The following is a 19,174-nucleotide window of genomic DNA, read 5'->3' as shown; positions in this document are numbered from 1 at the left end:
TGGCCTTGTAGCTTTTAACAGGTGTGAAACCCAGAGCTATAAAGCCCAAATGCTATGTCTCTATAATCTTTTTTTTTTGTGATTAGGGGATTTCCTTTTGCAAATATATGCGGATGCAGTCTGTCCCAAACTACTAAGCACAATATTTGGTGGGAATGTTGTTTAAGTGGGTTAGAGAATGATCTGTAACATGAAGTACCTTGGAACTGAAGAAGAAAGTTTTATAGATACGTAGGTAACAAAGCTTGAAAATTTTGGTTATTGCTCCTCATCAGTTCAGCACTCTATAAGAATGCTAAAATCATGGTCAGGAAGAAGCACCAAACCATTTTGGGAGTTGCATGTAAAGGTAGAATACAATATATTAGGAAGTTAACTTGTTTTATGCTTGCTTCACTATGGAGGCCGTGATTGGTCACTGGTGTTCACCTGGGTAAGAGGAGTGTTTCCTTACTTAAGTGTCCCCAAAGGACAGGTCCAGTCCATTGTGGTCTTTGTGTGGATTGCTACCAGCAGCTCACTTAAAGGAGAAACCCTTAATTTATCATTGGCACTGCCACTTGTTTTTTGTACCAGTTGCATGTGGTGGGTTTTGTTGTGCTCATTCACTAGTTAGCAAATTTGGGTCTCACTGGCATTGTCTTGTTAAAGCTGGTGTTGAGTGTGCGTGCTGTACAGTATGATGGCCATCCCTCTGTGCGTCTGTGGTCTTGCTTATCGGCAACTGCTAACTTGTGGTCCACTCTGTCTGCAATTTAGGAGAAGCTTCAGGCCAGAAATTAGGGATGTGAAAGTGTCATTGTGAAGGCATTTTGATTTCTACAAATAACGTAAATGAACAGCAGCCACTCCAGAACAAGTAAAGTGCAGCGGGGGCTGCTCCAGTGCCCTACGGTCGTTGTGTGTTAAATCGGGGATCTCTCAAAAAGCAATCGAACCCTGATTGCTCGCTCTTTGTGTCATCTGAAACAGGTCCTCCTGGTGAGGGTCGTGGTGCCCCCAGTTCCAAATTCCTTGCTTTTAATTTTGTCGTGAGTGTTGCTCCAGGTGCCAGTATACGGTCTGCACCCCGCTTGTTGTTCCCTCTCTTTCTTCTGCACCCAGCGCTCGACCTCCTGGAGCTCCCCGGCTCGGCTTTGCCTCCGCCCACCAGGGGCGGCACTCAGGTAGAGGGTTTGCCTGTTGCTCGTGCGCCGGCGCAGCCGCCGAGGGTTGGGCTGTAGACCGATCCCAGCCGCGAAGCGGAGTTTCCGGCTGAGTGTGACGGCGAGAAAGCCTGCAGAGAGAAGTCACCGGCCGGCCAGAAACAGCACTCACGTATCGGGGAAGGGAAAGTTCCAGGAAGGCCAGGGAGCGGACTGCGGGTTACGAGGGGTAAATCGGAAACCTGGAGGGGATCGACCGAGCGCCGACATGGCCAGGGATTACGATTACCTCTTCAAGCTGCTCATCATCGGCGACAGCGGTAAGGAAAAGCCGTGGAGGCGGGACGAACAGCAGGCCTCGTTTCCCCCGCCTCTTTTGCCGTAGCCGTAACGAAGCCGGGTGGTCACCACGGTGGGGTCAGGTGGGGAAACCGGCGAAGAGGAAAAACCGCCACGGAGAGGTAGACCAGGGTCTCGGTGTCGGTATGGGGCGGAGCTACGCGCCTATCGAAATACGGACGTCTGCGCCGCGTATATCAGGGCTGGGAAAGCTCCGTGCTTCAAGGAAGTAAGAGGCCCGGGGTTGAAGGCGAGAGGCGCCGTTAAGGCACAAGTTCACGGGGGAAGCGAACAGGAGGGAGGTGCTACTCGTGTAATTCGGAAAGGCACTGAATGTTTGGCGGCGGCTCCAAGGGGTGCCATCAGGAAGCCGTACACGAATGGCGGTGTATTACCTGAACGTACATTCGGGGCTTCTGTCGAGTGGCGATCGTTTCAAGTTTACGGCTTGCGTCCAGTCCTGCAGGGGCTTGCATCGGCTGCCCCCGACTCTGAACTGATTACGCGGGTCTAGAAAGCGGTAGACGTATTGATGAGAAGAATCGTATCAAGTGGCCAAGAGAAGGACAAGGGGGCAGCAGGAGGACGACGAGTCAAATCAGAGTGCGGGCTTGTGAGCTCCGATCGGCTCGACCCTGCACTGTGGGCTTGAGGGTTTGTTGGTGGAATTCCTGTTGGGTGGTCAAGTGGCCAAGTCGCTGGACTGCACTTCACCAAATTGCAGGTTTAGTTCTGGCGTGTCGTGTTCTTGGCTGACCTTCAGGGCAAATGTTGTACAGAAGGGATGAAGCGTTAGGAGATGGGCATGGGGGTGTGTGGAAAGGCGCTATATCCTTTAACGTGCTTGTTTCCGTGAACGGGGGCAACAGGAGCGAGGCTGGGAGACCTTGAGAGCCTGCTACCGCATATGGACCACCGAATTCGAATCCTTTGGTAGTGGTTGATGGGGGAGGGTCTCCCTGAGTGAATTCTACAAAAGACCCCCACAGCGTGTACAGTGCACATTGATCTCTTGTATCTGTAGCTTTACAATGTCATGTTGAATAGTCAAGTCATTGGACTGCATTGTGTGACCCTCAGGGTCTGTGGACTCTTGCCAGGGCAGAAAATGGGAAAACAATGACAGTAGAAGAACTGTGAGTTTAGATTGACCATGGAAAGGCACTACATCCTCAGGTGTATTTAGTAGTAGAACTTTGGGAAACAAGGTTTAGTGTGTGGAAAGCCACTGTACCCTGTGGAGGTGTTAGTAGAAGGTCTTCAGGGTGTAATTCTGTTTGGAAAGGTGCTATATCTGAGGGTTTAGTTAGTAGAAGAACTTTAAGAAATGAGATTCTCTTTGGAAAGGCACTATATCCTATGACATTATTAGTAGAAGCACTTCAGTTTGGGGTTCAAAGTAGATTGGCACTGTATTGGGTTGTGTGGAACAATGGCAATTGCTAAGCAAGGTGTCTCACTTTAATAATTAGAAGTTACTGGTTTTTCCCCAGTTGGTGTCAAGTTACAGGGGATACAGAAACCACAAAGAGATCTAAGGAGTGGATCAGGTAAGCTGGTTTGTGCTTTCTGTTAAATAAGAAGACGTCCTGTATTTTGACCCCTTCTTGTTTATGATGGTGTTGTGTTGGTCGGATATGTGTGTCACTGTGCCCTGCACATGTCACAGTTCTGCTGCTACTTTTATTTAGTTGAGTACAGAGTCTCGACCTTGGGTGGGGTGCCTCTCTATCACCACTCATGTATGTTTTTCTTGTTAACTGGTGTTGCTCAGTATTGGATGTTGACGTGTTAAAAGCCACCTTTAGCTGGAGAAAAGATGCAACAGCTTTTTGAGGAAGAGTTGTATCTTTATATGTTCTTGTCTGTCAAGGCACCAGAGTGTGTTGACATATGTTTGGTTAGAGATACAATTAAGAATTTCACCGTACTGTGCCCTGTCTTCATTTCCTGCACTAGCAGAAATAGTTGTGTTAGTTTTGTTACTTGTGTGCAGAGCATATTGATGCCTAGATGTGATTAAGCTGCTGTACTGGCACTGTTGAGGTCATTTGTGTTACCTGTTGGTAGCCCACCATGCACAAATGTGGATGCTCTTCTACTTGCTGCTTGAGATTTGCCAGTTCATTCAGTTTTCAAGCAGATGGCTCAGTCCCTGCGGTGGGCATGTTGTGCCACATGATGGACCTGCTTTCAGATGTCTTCCATCTAAATTAAACTGTAATTGTTTGCCTACAGAACAGTCATTTCAAGAAGGTGGCTGACTTGGGTTGTAGTTTCTATTTAACATTAAACACTACGGGTTCTGTTTTATGTTGCAGCCGAAACCCATATTTGTAATTATTGTATAGCAGGCCGAGTTCTGAAATTGCAGTGCACTTGATCAGAATAAGCTGAACAAATCCATACTGTTTGTCACATATTATTTTTGTTCATATCCCGTGTCTGATGTATGTGAATCTGATGTGAGACCCCCGGCAGACAGGGTCAGTTAGGGAGCACAGCCCAGTGGGCGATGCCCGCTCCATGCGTCTGTTTGCATTCAGGACTCTCCGCCCCACACAGGACTCGTCTGAAGGCTTGCTAAACAGGAATTTTGAGGGCTGTCTCACTCTCTCATTCTCTTTCACTCTCTTGTGGTGTTGAATGTTTTGCATTTGTCATTTCTCCTCAAATATGTTATCGCCTCCACCTTTGTTAATGTTACATTCAAGCTGGTGATGCTGCGAGAAAAGAAAACCAAAACAAAACAAACATCCCCCACCCCCAGAGTGCATGAGGGTCTGCACAGGTGTCAGAGAGGCCACCCCCACAACATGAATCTCAGATGTTTGGCCTTTAGAGACCCTTGCAGCTGCCAGTTTTCATTTCAGGCTGACTTCTGCCTTTATATGTTTATTTAGATGACTTTCCTTTGGACGTCCATCACATGGTCATCTGAATGTATTGTTCATGTTCTGAACAATTATGTCCCCATAGTGTCACTAAGAATCCCATGTTATGCTTGACTGGTTCATATCCTAGATGGCACAACAATGCCAGTTTGGGTTACATGTCTGTCTTGCTGTGTGACTTTATTCTAAATGTGGATTGTATAATGAATTTGGTAAGCATTTTGAGCACGCGAAAGGTGCCGTATAGAGAAAATGAACAATAGCAATGGTGATCACCCATACTGAAGACATTTGGGAAACATAATGCTTGTGATAAGAACAGGCCATTCAGTCTGACAGTCCTGTTCACTGAATTCTCCAAAATAACAACCTGCTTACTATGGTCAGCATAACAGAATGTCAAAAAGAGGGCAACCGTGGGTTCAGTTCAGCACAGAGCACAATTTAAAGCACAATCTTTCTATTAAGACTTGGTTTGGAATGAAAACCACAAGACATGGGGATCCCTGAGACCTTAAACTAGAAACACCTTGTTCTGGGGAAGGGGTTTCACTGTGGCTATGGGTTTTCATTCCAACGTCTTACTATATTTACTTGTAAACAACATTCAGAAATTGGCATTTTATTGCTATATCTTTAAATGTTACCTTTCTTTACTCCTTTAATTGTACTAAATAACTGACAGTTAGTGATGAGCACTACAGACATGGGTCCAAAAGACACTAAATATTATTAAAGGAAAGCAGCTACTTAAATATATAACTCACTTGTGAGCTATTCAATAAGAAAAAGTTTAAATGACCTAATAAAGGGCAAAATTTTAAAAAAGCATGAAAAAAACATACTTAATGTCACACAAGCACAAATGCTTGCTACCTTCTAAAAGTGCAGCAAACCCATTTTGTAATTTCCAGATTGGCACACAAAGGCAGAAATATGGTAATTAAAGCTTCTTTAATAAAGTAGGGGTCCAGTTAAAAGCAGAAGATGGCCTGTAGTTGGTGGTCAGCAGCACTGAAGTCGAGGATTCTTTTGTTAAGCCTTTTATTACTAATGAGCATGCACTGAGGTAGCTGTTTTCCTTTAACATTCAGAATGATGAGCAGTGCAGACATGGGTGCAAATGAAAAATAGTCTGGATTTGGATACAATTTAAGGAGTAAACTCCAGAGAAATGAGGTGATTGCAAATAAATATGGTAAAAGAATGTGGTTACAACTCTGAAATTTCTTTTAAATGTAAATATGCCACTAGAGCTCGTTTCTGAATTGAGAATAAGAAAAAAAAAAACAATTTGATTGATGAGACATTAAGATTGAGCCTCTCTAACCCCCACCCCAATTTGTGAAACTGGTTCAAAGGAAAGCCTGTAGCCACAGTGGCACACCAGGACTGAACTTGGGGAACCCCGGCCCCATCGCCCTCCCCTCTTGGCGGTCTACTACATCAGAACAACACCCTTTCCATCCAGCACTGCATGATACTCTGCCCTCAGGTGAGTTTAAGTCTGCTCTGCTCGGTACATAAGGTGTCACTGAAGGTGGTGTCAGCTACTTACTCAAGAATGTTGGCCTCAGGCCTGCTTTGCCATCTTCTACGGTGATGTCACACTCTTTAGATGACATTGCCTCACTCCACCCTGTACAGCAGCTGGCAGAGATGATGTCAGCCTCTGGGATGTGGACAGATGTGTTTGGCCAAACACTAAGGAAACAGAGAAGACACAAGTGTGTTAGTGTTAGTTGAGGTGGACTTCAGGGTTTTACATCATGAGCATGCTCAGTGGAGCCATGGTCGCAGAAGGCGATTTGCCACTCCTGATGTACACTGTGTACACCACATATTGCTGCTAAGGAGGTAGTTCAAATATCCCATTCATACATCCATCCATTTTCTTTAACCCCTCCCAAGCTTGGAGTAGACCAGATACTGGAATCTTTTAACTTTTTAAAATTTAAAAAGGAAATTTCAGTATAGGAAAGATATAAATATTAACATTGTGGGAAATTTTTAAATAACCGAGAGAGAGAGAGAGGTTGGGAGCATGCAATCATTATATGTGTTTGGTGTATTTCATAACAGACTTTGGTCCAACTCTGTGCTGATAATTCTGTCTGTCTTGAAAGGGCCCTACTTGGTAAGTCCAGGGGGCCGATTGGAGGGGATACTCTCACCAGAGGTTAAGAAGCATGTAGAGCTAATAGATCATCAAGTCCCTGATGTCTGTGCAGGACTTGACCCACAGACCTCTTTATTATGGTTTTATTGTTGTTACTGGATTATTGGCTGATTGTCTCAACCAAAGCAACTTACAAATGTTTACACGTTTTTCTTATTTACAGTTGGAGCACTTGTAGGTTAATTGACTTGTGCACAGTGACACAGAGGTACGATTTGAACTGGGATTGAAGTCTTTATTGTTGTTAGGTTTGGTATCGGCAGTCTGCTTATAGATCTGGCAGTAAACTGGCATGTTACACTTGTGGACATATGGTGATCTACTCGTGAGGTCTTACTTGTGTGGGGCTTTTGGTCACCTTTTTAAAAGTGTGTACTACATCAAGTAACTGAATAAGATGGAATTTTAGAAATTGCTTGAGCATGGACTCCTGAATACTCCAGTTTCAACATGGTGAGAAACTGGAGCTTATCCGACGTAAGGTACTGCACAGCCCTAATTGTGGCACACTTGAAAGCAATTTGGGCTCATTATGACCTTCATAAAAATAAGGAATCCATGGACTGAAAAGATATTCTTCTCAGGGTTGTTGTCCTGGCCATGCTGTATGTGTTCAGGTTTTTGTTTGACTTGACCTGCTATGTAGTGGGACCTGTTCTGTTTCATATGTGTGCCAAGGTGTTGTCATAAAATTAGCTTATTGTATGCCTCACAATGCCAGGTGGTTTGGAGACAGGTGAGTTTTCGTTATTTGTTCCAGGCAGTCTACAACAAGGCCAGAAAAATGTTAGTAAGTGGGCAGATTTAGGATCAAGAGTTGAGGTGAGTGCTGTGTGGTTTACCTATGGGGTAAGATGGAGGGCTGCCAGACATGCTATACCAGCAGAGTCTTCTTGGTACGGGCTTTGCGGTCATGGAAAGTGAAATCATGAAAGCTGTGCAGTGTGGGTGTGAGATGGAGTGCTGGGATATCTGAATATGTGTGACACCTTTTGCAGCACCTTCTCCATACCTTGTGACCATGTGACTCTTGTTCCTTCCAGTGAGGGTCATTATCTCTGCTTGGCACTTCTTCAACAGAGTAATTCAGGCCTTCTCCATGGCATACTTCTTTCTCTAGGGTTGTGAGTGAGACTACTGTGACTGCTCGGCTTGACCCAGTTGTGTGTTCCTGTAACGGACAAGAACAAAAGAGGTTAATAAGCTGCCAGAATCCCACAAGGCATCAATCTTCTCAACCCCAGCTCTAAACCGCTGGAACATCGCCTATGCAACTGGCTTTTTAATGTTGGGTTTGTGTGAGTCCCCGTTCCTCACTTCTCCCGTTTTTTTAATCTCTGCGGCCCTCCTAACCAAATGCTGCAGTTTGATGAGAGTCCTCTTGCTTTGTTGAACTTATTCCTAGAGGTTGAGCTTCAGGGGTATGTGGTGTCTTTCAGAAAATAATTATACAAGGGTAAAGGAGTGCTTTGACATGCAGCAGGAAGGGAGAAATAACATAAAACAGCAAGTCAGTGTCATGTGGGGTCTTGAACTTTTTCAAGGACTAGAATGCACAAGGTCAGTAAAGTGCAAAGTCAGTAAAAGGATATTGGATACTATACTGGGTTTTAGGTGGCTGTTGGTGGGGGGGGGGGAGAGATTTGGCCTCCCTGCCTTGCCCTCTTTTAACATGTCCCCCTCTTTGCATTTCAGGTGTCGGGAAGAGCAGCCTCTTATTGCGGTTTGCGGACAACACTTTTTCAGGTGGGAAGTTTTGCAGTTAGTCTTTGGCTTGGTCTGTTTCTACAGTTTGAGTTCTCAAGCTCCCATCACTCTCTACTTGCAGTCATCCACAAAAAACTCTTTTATGAAATGTACCCCGATAGTGTACTCTGATAGTGATAACATAGTTTGGTGATGACAGTGTGGTAAACGCGGGTGTACACCCTTTCATTTTCACAGGTAGCTACATCACCACCATTGGGGTTGACTTTAAGATCAGAACCGTGGAAATCAACGGGGAGAAAGTGAAGCTGCAAATATGGGACACGGCTGGACAGGAGCGATTCCGCACCATCACATCAACGTAAGTGTAGGGAGCTGCCCTGGGGTGGAGGGCTAAAGTGTCACGGCCTTGTGTCTTGTTATCAAGTGCCTGTGGTGGGCAGGTTGGCTTGTTTATCTGTTTCTCTCCCATGCTCTCATTTTCTCGCGCTTCTTGGGCACCCAGCTGATTGCTTTTCTCGCAGAACATTTTGCACAACGACATTGGCGTGGGAGGATTGTAATCACATGTCAAAAAGAAACTCCTGAATTTTTCTTATCGTTAAACGTTTTTCAAAACTTGTTCTGCCTTGTCTCTGTCAAGCTGCAGAGGTGCTAGGCCATGACCTGCAAGTGACCCTGTTAGATAGGAGGATTATGGGAACTGGGAAGAGAGCAACACTTAGTTATCTAGAAATGTTTGGTGAAAGTTTGGAATTCTGCAGTGGTTTGCTTCCTTATACATGATGGTTGGCAGTGAATTTGGACTTTAGTGCTTTTCTGGGGGCACTTCATTTGCCATATTTTGCACTGGCACATTTGTTGTCTTATTCATTTGGCAGGTTTTGCCTCTCATAAGGTTTTTTTTTTTTCTTTTGTCATATTTTTGAGGTTCATTTCTAAACTCGGATTTCTGTTGAGGCCAAACTTAGAAATCTGTGAAATTAGTGGTCTGCACCAGTCCTGCTCTGGCAAGCTAGCAAGTCGATTATTGCTCTGGTGACGGCAAGGCACACTGTGACGTAACTCAAATGTCTCCTCTCTCTGGCACTAAACTGTAGACGCTGAGCCTGGCAATCCGATGAGCCAGCCATACAAACATTAACGATTGTGTGGATCTGTGTGTTCAGCTAGACTTTTCTGTGACGAGCACAATCCCTGACTGTTTGCCTATCCCAGTGGTCTGGCACATGACCAGTGAGGTGAGAGGGGCATCGGAGTTGCTCTCCGGTGTTAAAGCTGCCCATGACAGATCTTGAAGCTAATCTTGACAGGTCGCCACCTGCTTACTCCTATTGGGAGGCTCAAGCTCTTTTCTGGCGGTGCCCATGAGCTCCTAATCAGCCAGCTTCCACCTAATCCAGAGTTAACAACGCTTGCCTCAAACTGTCAAGCCCTAGTTGGAGGATGGGACAGCCTTTTTGTGGGATGGGAGCCTACTGGTGCTTAAATTGTAATTAGTGCACATTTCCATAAACGCCAGCCATTTGGTATCTGGTACAGACATCTTTAAGCAACTGAACCACATCTAGGTCTGCACATGGTGTAGTTGAGTGGAACTACTGCACTCCCTGACCCCTTCAGACACGGTGGTCAGCAAACCCAGATAAGAAGAGCCACCAGCAAACTCCTTATTTTTAAGCCTTAATTGAATGGTGTAATTAATTTGACTGTTAATAGGAAATGTGGCTTCCTAGTGACTAAGCAAAGTGTCACAGTTTGTACCCCATCTTCTCATTCCCTAATATATTTATTTAGAAACAAGAACACTAATCTTTAACATCTCTGGAGATGCCTAACTTCATGAAGTGGCACGAGTCTGTTCACAATCTGAATGATTTGCAGGTACCCAGCAGTGCGAGTTTTGCTTCTTTAAGAAGTAAGAATTGTAAAAGTTGCTGTATGTACAGGACTTTGCTAATTATACCCTCTACATTACAAGCTATCCCTTATTTATGTTTTTATTTATTTTTTCACATAGATAAGGGTGCAGATGACAACGTGACCAGCAGAGGCGCCATGCATTGTCACTTGCACCTAGTACATCATGTAGTCCCTGCTATAAAAAGTAATTTTAGATGAAAAATCCTAGAGCATGGTTTTAAAGGAAAGCCAGATCTCCTTTCAATTAAAAATGGTCTCTCTTCATTCCTTGGAAAAGAACACCACTGTCGTTTCTGTTTCCGACAGTGTAGTTGGAGATCAGAAAGGAGAGTTCAGCCTATGGTAGTAGTAGATTTAAAATGTGGACTGGTGTCTGGTCAAGTGAATGGTAAAGACCCCTAACTGAAGAGGAGTGAGAAAAAGCCCTACTAAGAAAGGAAGTTTGTTAAATATATTGAGTCAATGCCCTGTAGTTTGGTGCTCTGAGGGGTGCCACACTGTAGTATTGGCATTTAGAGCATTATGGAAGGCTAGACTACATCACTCAAGCTTTTAGGTGACAGAGGTGTATCCATACACGGAGACCTGTGGGGCCATTGCTCCTGATTTGGCAAGTGTTGACCATTCATAGTGACCTGTGGTCTTATGGTCTCAATAATTTCAGATAACTAACTTTATCCCATTTATTGGTTCGCCTCGACCACAGTTGTGTTTTAAGTGGTTGCTGAGGTTGGAAGTCGGGCCTGTCTGGCAGGAAGGAAGGGTGTTCAAAAACTAAAAGGAAGACGACAACAATATTAAGAACAGGAGAAAACGTGGGGAGGAAAAACAAACAACTACCCCACAATTGTAGAGGTTAACTTCATTTGTGAAATTGCGTTCACACAGCCCCCCCTCTACCCCGGGGCTAATTAGCTTTGGGCTTTATTTTGTGTGTTATGGCAATGGTGTCATGAGTAGTGTGAGGTCTTACCCTGTGGCAGTAACTGCAAAGAAATGTGCTAAGCTAAGTTGTACGTGGCTATCTGGCTGTTATTTACATACTGTATATTGATTAATGGTGCTCGCCGTAACAGTTAAGTTACTGTGTTGTGTATGATAACTCCTTCAAAAAAGAAAGCAGTGCTGCATTAAGACCCTTTACCTATGAAGTCAACCCCACCTTCCTTGTGCTGTTCCACTCACTTAAAGTCCTGCAGCAGACTCATAGTTATTCTCTTATTTAAGTAGGACTTGCTGGCATCATGGAATTTGCTCATGACAGCCTCCTTTCCCAGGTTGTAGTGAAAGATGATTTGTTTTTTGTTTTGTTTTATTTATTTATTTTTTATAGTTGGCAAAACACCACCATGCAAATGTCCTATCTCCATCATCTTCCCCCGTTTGGCAGGAACTGAACATTGGGCAGCAGATCCTGGCTTCTTTCTCTTTTCTTAAGCACAGATGGTGTCATGTCTCAAAGAACGTGTTAGTTCAGACTCGCTCTGCAGATGACAGGATTTGAATATGAAATGGGCAAGAGCAGCTGGACTACTGTGGGCTTTGAGGCTCCAGCAAATTGCTGTTTTATCTTAGGTGTACAGAAGAAGTTTGTATCTGCTGTGCTGGGTCAGCGGAGGTGGTAGTAAAGCAGCAGTGAATAAGGGACTGTGACAAAAGGTGTTACATAAGGTCCTCTGAACTTCTGCTGCATGCCCTGCTCATCTGAATTTATAACAATTAAGGATAGCAATCAAATTGGAAGGTTTGGTTTGTGTGGCAGGAGGCCACCAGTAAAAATGACTCTGTATCTTTCTTGCTGTTTGACTTGTTTTGCCTTTAGCTGAGAAGTAGGGTGACCCCCATTTCAGATGTTCTCTTTCTGGGCTTCATAAGTGCTTTCATTTTCAAAATGATTTCTTTCAGTACTTGAACTGGCAAGATGTTTTGGTGTCTGTGAAAGCTTGTTCTTTCACTGCAATGGCTTCAACATGGGCTGCCCTATCATGAGTGACAATATTTTTCCTATGACACACTGGCTGTCTTTGTAGACTTTTGAGAATTGTGACATCCTGAGTGTGACACAGTGCTGCTTCTCAGGAGGAGATGGGTTAGAATCAAGAAAACATCTAACCCACCTATTGTACAAGTCTGCCTGCAGAGATGCTCTTCCAGCAGGGATGAACATTTGCTCATGATGCACTCCTCCAGAATGAGGGAAGTGCATACAGTGGAGGGGCAAGACTCCTGTAGTGCTGTGAGAGACAGGGAGGTGAAGGGTTGAGATTTTAAACCATTTTACTCCTTGGGCAGCACTTCTGCATTAGTAATGTTGTTCTTTTCCAAAAATAATTATGTCAGTGTTACTGGAATTTATTTGTGAGGATACAGAGTGAAACTCATAAAGAAGTAGCCATCACTCAACTAATGACGAGAAATGTTTTTTACAACACTAGTTCCAAGTTTCTTACACATTGCAGATCAAATCAAGTCTAAACACAAATGAATATATTCCTAGTTTCAGTAGTGCTCTATTTCAAATGAAGCCTTTTCCACCTTCACCAGCATGCATTATTAGTCCAAAGGGATTGTTGGTATTTACAGTGCATCCAGAAAGTATTCACAGCACATCCACTTTTACACATTTTGCACCTTAAGAGGTGCTGCAAAGAGGAATGGGCGAAACTGGCCAAGGATAGGTGTGCCAAGCTTGTGGAATTGTATTCAAAAAGACTTGAGGCTGTAATTGCTGCCAAAGGTGCATCGACAAAGTATTGAGCATAGGCTGTGAATACTTATGTACATGTGATTTCTCAGTTTTTTTATTTTTAATAAATTTGCAAAAATCTCAAGTAAACTTTTTTCACATTGTCATTATGGGGTGTTGTGTGTAGAATTCTGAGGGAAAAAAATTGGATGTAATCAATTTTGGAATAAGGCTGTAACATAACAAAATGTATAAAAAGTGGTGCGCTGTGAATACTTTCCAGATGCACTGTATCTGTTTTTTAGTTTCTGCAGATAACATCTTAGCCAACTCTGTTGCTGAAGAATCAGGCCACATAAATCTTACCATTCTCTAATCTGATTGATCCAGTTCAGGATCGCATCAGGTAAATTAGTGTGGATAAAGACTGCAAAGCTAACATACTGTGAAGTGATAAAGAAATTGCACACAAGCAGTAAGACAGGGCACTTTGTATATGAAAGTGTGCTCTCACACCCGGCTAAATCCTTCTGGCCACCCTTGTATTTCTTGCTTGAATTTTTGATGTAATCTTGTTTACAATCACATACAAATGAAATGTAAATTAGAAAATAATGTGCTGCTCACTCATTACCACTAAACAAATAAAACCACATATTTCTACCAGCCACGTCCTTCTGTCCACTGAGCACATCTTTATATAGCGGTCAGCACATGCACAAAGGATGAGTCTGTCAGCCATCATGCTCACTGTACACTGCAAAATTGACAATGTGTATTAACTGCATAGATGTCATATCAGATTTAGAGAGTTTACTACCCTGTGATATCTGCCTAGTTAAACTCTTAGCACTGCTTGCAAAGTGTGCTGTATGACCTTCTAAATTGTGTCTCTTTGTTGAAAGATGTGAAGAAAATCAAGTAGCTCGTACAAGTGCTACAAAAGGTAGAGTAAGAATATCCTCCTTACTTGGAAAGCAATAAGGTAGCAGGTGTGGACTCTTGCTCTTAGAAAACATGGCCACTTTGGCTTTCCCAGTCCCACTGGCTGTACCCACATCAGGATGTAGTAGTACAGTCACATGTACAGAGTACAGTGAAACTCTCACTTGTATATCCAACTAACACGTTGCCAATTTCCAGTGCCATGATAATAAGTCTAATAAAATACATAAGTGAACTGTTGAGCATCCTGTGGCAGTGTATCCCACTAGGAACTCTGAGGCTTGGCCTACATGCACCCTTGCATCTGCCTGAGGGATCACAAAAGCCGCAAAAGACTTAACCTCTTTGTTTACTTAGTTAAACAAATGCAAATTAACACTTCATAATCTACTGTAAGGCATTTGGATGATATGACGTTTGAGTTACATAGATTGTAAAAGAGTTCTGAAATCTTACATCAGGCCTTCAAGAGCCATATAAGAGCTTTAGAGAACATTGGCCTTTACAGACTGTGGCACCCGGCTGGGGTTGTCGCCCGTCCAGGATGCCCAGGAGGACCGGAGGAGGGCTCATGCCTCCTCCAGAACACGAGGGGACGTCCGCCCTGGTTGCTTTGGGGGCCACAGGTACAGAGCTTTGAAGCTCTACCCTGTAGGGGCCCGTGGTCACCGCCAGGGGGGCGCCCCGATGCCTTGGGAGCCCTGGACCTCAGCACTTCCGCCACACCCGGAAGTGCTGGGTGGGAAGAGGATTGTGGATACCCGGAGGACTTCCGGATGTACCGTCAGAGCTTCTGCCACACAGGGGTGTGACTACGGAGCCCCTCAGGATGCACCTGGAGTCCTTCCGGGGTGAATAAAAGGGGCCACCTCCCTCCAGTCGTGGGCAAGAGTCGGGTGGAAGAAGGTTGAAGCTTGGTAGAGAGGAGTGGAGGCGGACCAGAGACTAATAAGGCATTGTGTTGTGGCCAGGACTTAAAGGGGTGATTGGTGCTTCGGCACTGGGTATTGTGCTCACTACTGTTGTAAATATTAGTGTATAATAAACGTGTGTGGTGAATCAACATGTCTACCTGTCTGTGTCCGGGCTGTTCCCCACAAGACGTATCACAACACACAGACAGCTTGTTCTTTTTAATGCTGCAACTGTGTTCCCACGAGCCCTGCCTTAACATACTCGACACCTTAGTTCAGAGTGCAAGAGTCCTTCCATGTTTTTCAAATCTTTGTTGCCAGTCTGAAATCTCGGCTAAAGCAAGCTCCTCTCAGAACCGTATTTGCACCGTTTAGCTTACTGTTTGACTAAGTGGATTTTGATGTGTGGTTAAATCCTGCAGCTTAGCCATGCAGTGTATTCCTTGCACACAGCATTAAATCCTTTAGCTGGCTTTTTTTTCCTTTAATTTACATTGTAATGGCTTACTTAATTATCTCATAACATTTGTCTGTCCATCCATCCATCTTCCTAAACCACTTCTGCAAAGCAGGGTCATGGGGAAGCTGGAGCCAATTCTCATCAATCAGCCACAAGGCAGAAACAATACCTGGATAGGGTGCCAATCCACCGCAGGGCAAACAAATGCACACACTGTAGGGCCAATTTCGACTAAAATAATAACAGTAATGTGTTGGGATTTCATTGTAACTGCTGTGACTCCCCTACTCCCCTGTGCCTGATTTGTGCTGGGGAGGGCAGCTTAGTAGTGTTCAAAAGGTTCTTCTGTACTTCACCTAAGACCTTTCAGCTACTTCTTACTGTCCTAATAAACCTGTAATGTTCAGGAGTTTTAGTTATACCACACTTTTACTCATTGTTGTACGGCATAGATGTTGCACATTACTCTAATAATACTGCTGCAATGTTTCAGCACTGCTGTTGCACATTACAACTGCTACTACTAATAATACTGCTGCAATGTCTCAGCTCCTCTGCAGTGTGTGTGTCAGAATAGTCTGACAAACACATCCTTTACAATGACTGTTGGCTGGATGTGTAGGAGCTGATCCCTCTAACTTGGTTTCCTGTCTGTCTGACATCACTTCCTGATTAAGAATAGGCCCAACCACAAACAGGAAATGCCGGTGGTGACAAGGGGGTGGGGGTGGGGAGCACAGCAGATGCAAGTGATGATTTAGGCAGCTGTCCGAGCCTGAGGCCTTGTCCCATCCTTCATTTTGTTTATGTTTCAGCCCTTCCTGTACAAGCTTCTGACAGATTTAAAATGAACTGGTAGTTTTGTAATTCATACGTAAAACACACGTGCAGATGATGAGAGCTCATCACACAGAAACCTGTTTTCTTCTGATATTAAAGATGAAGGAATCCTCAGTTGAAGCTTGGCGATTTCTGTAATGGTTGCACTCTCATCCCTTTGCCTCCCTCACTTGGCTGTTTCCTTTGTTTTATTTTATTTTTAATTAGTATTTCACTGTGCTGGTGTGGTAGCTGTGATTTAAGCTCCCAATGCTTTCCTCTGCAGCTAATCCGCTACTCTGCTTCCACCTAGTGGCAAAACAGTGTCATGGTAATTTAAAAGATACTTGGGTGTCGGGGATGCAGGGATTTCTGTATGATTTCTATAATTTCACAGAATAGGATGGAGCCTGAATGACAGCATGAGATGTTATTGATTTTCAGCTATTATTAAAATAGATATTTTTTAAAATATGTCCTCAGCAGTATCATGTGTCACAATCTTCTTTGTAAATGTCCTGCTATTCTCGCTGGCACACGCTATCTGCTGTGAATTATCAATATGAGTGATCACAAATGAGATTTTTCTCTTGTTTTTCAGGTATTACAGAGGAACCCATGGTGTAATTGTTGTGTATGATGTAACTAGTGCGGAGTCCTTTGTAAATGTTAAACGGTGGTTACATGAAATAAACCAGAACTGCGATGATGTGTGCAGAATATTAGGTAAGTTGGGACATTCAGCACCATTTGTCTTTCAATATTTTTTCCACATGGAATCACCCAGAAAAATCTTCACATCAGCCCAGTACAACAAAAAGCATGCTGAAATAATATAACTAGTAATGAGATAGAAGTTTGCTAATATTAATGCATGAAGCATTAATCAAAGTAAGGCATACATGGTGCCCTATTTTGGCATATTTTTAGGGAGAGGAAATTTAGGGTCTCTCTCTTGAACTTTTTTTTGGAGTGGATTCTGTTTAAAACATTTCGGCACAAACTGTCTAATACAGTGCTGAAGATTGTTACTGATTAGCAGCCTCCATGCAATGAGATTATAAGTGTTGTACATAAATCATAGTTTTTCAAAAGTGTATGCATATTCCTGGTCCCTGTGAACACTACATCTTTAAACTGTAAGGTGGTCTTTGGTTTGGTGACATATGGGAAGGCAATACACCGAGGACAGGATATGTCCACTTATCCACCTCTACTCAGTTTTAGCAAGGTTCTCCAGCTGTGGTCTCTTAATGGTATGTTGTAGAGTCCAGAAATTACTGGCCATGAATAGGAGTCTGGGTTACTTATGAATATGTATGTATAGTTGGCAGGAGAGCATGAATCAAAATGACTAATTCTAAAGATCTGAATTGGTTTAATGTTTTAAGTTAGGCTCTTTACAGTACTTGTGATACAAGGTACGCCATTTCATCTGATTGAAATTCATTACACTGCTTGCAGTGTGTCCTGCCATCCATAAAAGCAATTAAATATGTACACCAGTCCAAGACACAATGTGTAATGCCTACTGTTCATTCATTGCACCTGAACAGCAGCTACCACCAATTGTAAGGGTGGGATCACAGCCGTTTAGATAAAAAGAAAGACAGGAAGTAATGAGAGAGGTCCACTAAGTGGTTGTCTGGATTCTTATATTCCTAATCTATTTTAGTGGGTAACAAGAATGATGACCCTGCATCAAAAGTTGTGGAGACCAATGATGCGCAGAAGTTTGCAGAGCAAATGGGGATTCATCTATTTGAGACAAGTGCAAAAGAGAACATAAACGTGGAGGAGGTTCGTGGTTAATTATTCCATCTCACCTCTCTTTACCATATTTTCTTTTATAAATGTCTTTTTTTATTTAATAGCTGACTGGGGTGTGTTTTGTTTCCTTATCATTTGCTCCCAAGATGTTCAACTGCATCACAGAATTGGTTCTTAAAGCCAAGAAAGAAGTCCTGGCCAAACAGCAGCAGCAGCAACAGAATGACGTTGTCAAGCTGACGAAAAACAGCAAACGGAAGAAAAAGTGCTGCTAGTCACCCAGCAAGAGTCAGGACTGCTGTCAACAAACCACATAAAAGCCAGTCCAATTTGGAAGCCACTATCATGCAGATTTCAATAAAGAACAAACGAACCGTTTCATTAGAACTTTGACTTTTTTTTTTTTGGGTGGATTCATCAGTTCCATGTTGTTTCCTAGTCTCCACGCTGAAGTTTTATAGAAGGTGGACAAGACGACTATGCCAACAATGCATTGCCAAGATTCACTCCACTCGCGTCTTGTTCCACTTTGCATGGACAGCTGCAGAGCCCACTGTTTCCAGAGAAGACTTATGTAAAGACTGAAAGTGGCTGTGGTTTTGCCTTTGGCTGCCATCTCCATGCTTTCAGCGAATGCCAATTTTGACTTTGAACCCTGCCTCATTCTTTTTAAAAACAGATTAAGAACACCACAAGCTCCATTCTCCTTTGGAGACCTCTGTTTTTATTTGCACTTTCCCCTCTTATTATTAGTCTTTTGCTACCTTACATTTACTATTTCTCTTTATTATTGAGTTTATTTTAACCAACCACCTCCACCCCCCTAAAAAAAAAAAAAAAAGTGACCAGGAAGGGGCATTTAGGATTAAGACTTTTTGATGACTGATGAGAAACTGAAATTATACCAATTACTGGGTTTGTACCCAGCATCCTTCCAATAAAGTTGGGTTAAAAACTCCCATTTGGAATCATTGCTATATCAAGTAAATTAAGAGGGGAAAAAATAGGAAAGTTTTTTTTTTGGGGGGGGTGGGGGGAGCAATTGAACCTCCTTCCAATCAGGTGTATTCTTTTCCTAAGCCACTTTAATCCATAATAAACATTTTAAATAATTAACATTTGGTATAGAGCTCTGCCACTGTATTTCTGGTTTTGCTTTTGTCCAAACTTTTATGACAAGTGTGGCTTGTGCATTTAGAAACATTTGTCTATCCTGCTGGGAGCACACATTTTATACTAGGGGCTGTGCATGTTTGAGAAAAATATAAAAATTCATTTTCTGGTTTACAATATTTTCAAATTTTGCATTTGCCATTTCTTAGAAAATGTATTGTAAGTTGTTCCAGCATTGTAAGATTATACATATGTCCAGGTTACCTTGTGTGTTCAGAGA

General features: G+C 43.2%; 1 protein-coding gene across 1 annotated transcript; it reads left to right on the top strand.

Moving 5' to 3' along the window:
- Positions 1–1,206: 1,206 nt before the first annotated feature.
- LOC114668686 (ras-related protein Rab-35) lies at positions 1,207–18,897 on the top strand. The gene is made up of 6 exons (XM_028824565.2): positions 1,207–1,465; positions 8,253–8,303; positions 8,502–8,625; positions 16,613–16,737; positions 17,687–17,811; positions 17,928–18,897. The coding sequence occupies exons 1-6, from the start codon at positions 1,414–1,416 to the stop codon at positions 18,054–18,056; spliced, it is 606 nt and encodes a 201-aa protein (XP_028680398.1). The 5' UTR covers positions 1,207–1,413; the 3' UTR covers positions 18,057–18,897.
- Positions 18,898–19,174: the final 277 nt, after the last annotated feature.

The sequence above is a fragment of the Erpetoichthys calabaricus genome, chromosome 18, assembly GCF_900747795.2.
Source record: "Erpetoichthys calabaricus chromosome 18, fErpCal1.3, whole genome shotgun sequence".
Lineage (NCBI taxonomy): Eukaryota > Metazoa > Chordata > Cladistia > Polypteriformes > Polypteridae > Erpetoichthys > Erpetoichthys calabaricus.
Note: the sequence above shows the minus strand (reverse complement) of the source record. Positions and strands in the feature narration are given on the sequence as shown.

Coding starts and splice junctions, on each gene's coding strand:
- LOC114668686 (XM_028824565.2), top strand. CDS start 1,414: ATGGCCAGGGATTACGATTACCTCTTCAAGCTGCTCATCATCGGCGAC. Junction 1,466..8,252: donor GCTCATCATCGGCGACAGCG/GTAAGGAAAAGC, acceptor TTTGCATTTCAG/GTGTCGGGAAGAGCAGCCTC. Junction 16,738..17,686: donor TGATGTGTGCAGAATATTAG/GTAAGTTGGGAC, acceptor AATCTATTTTAG/TGGGTAACAAGAATGATGAC.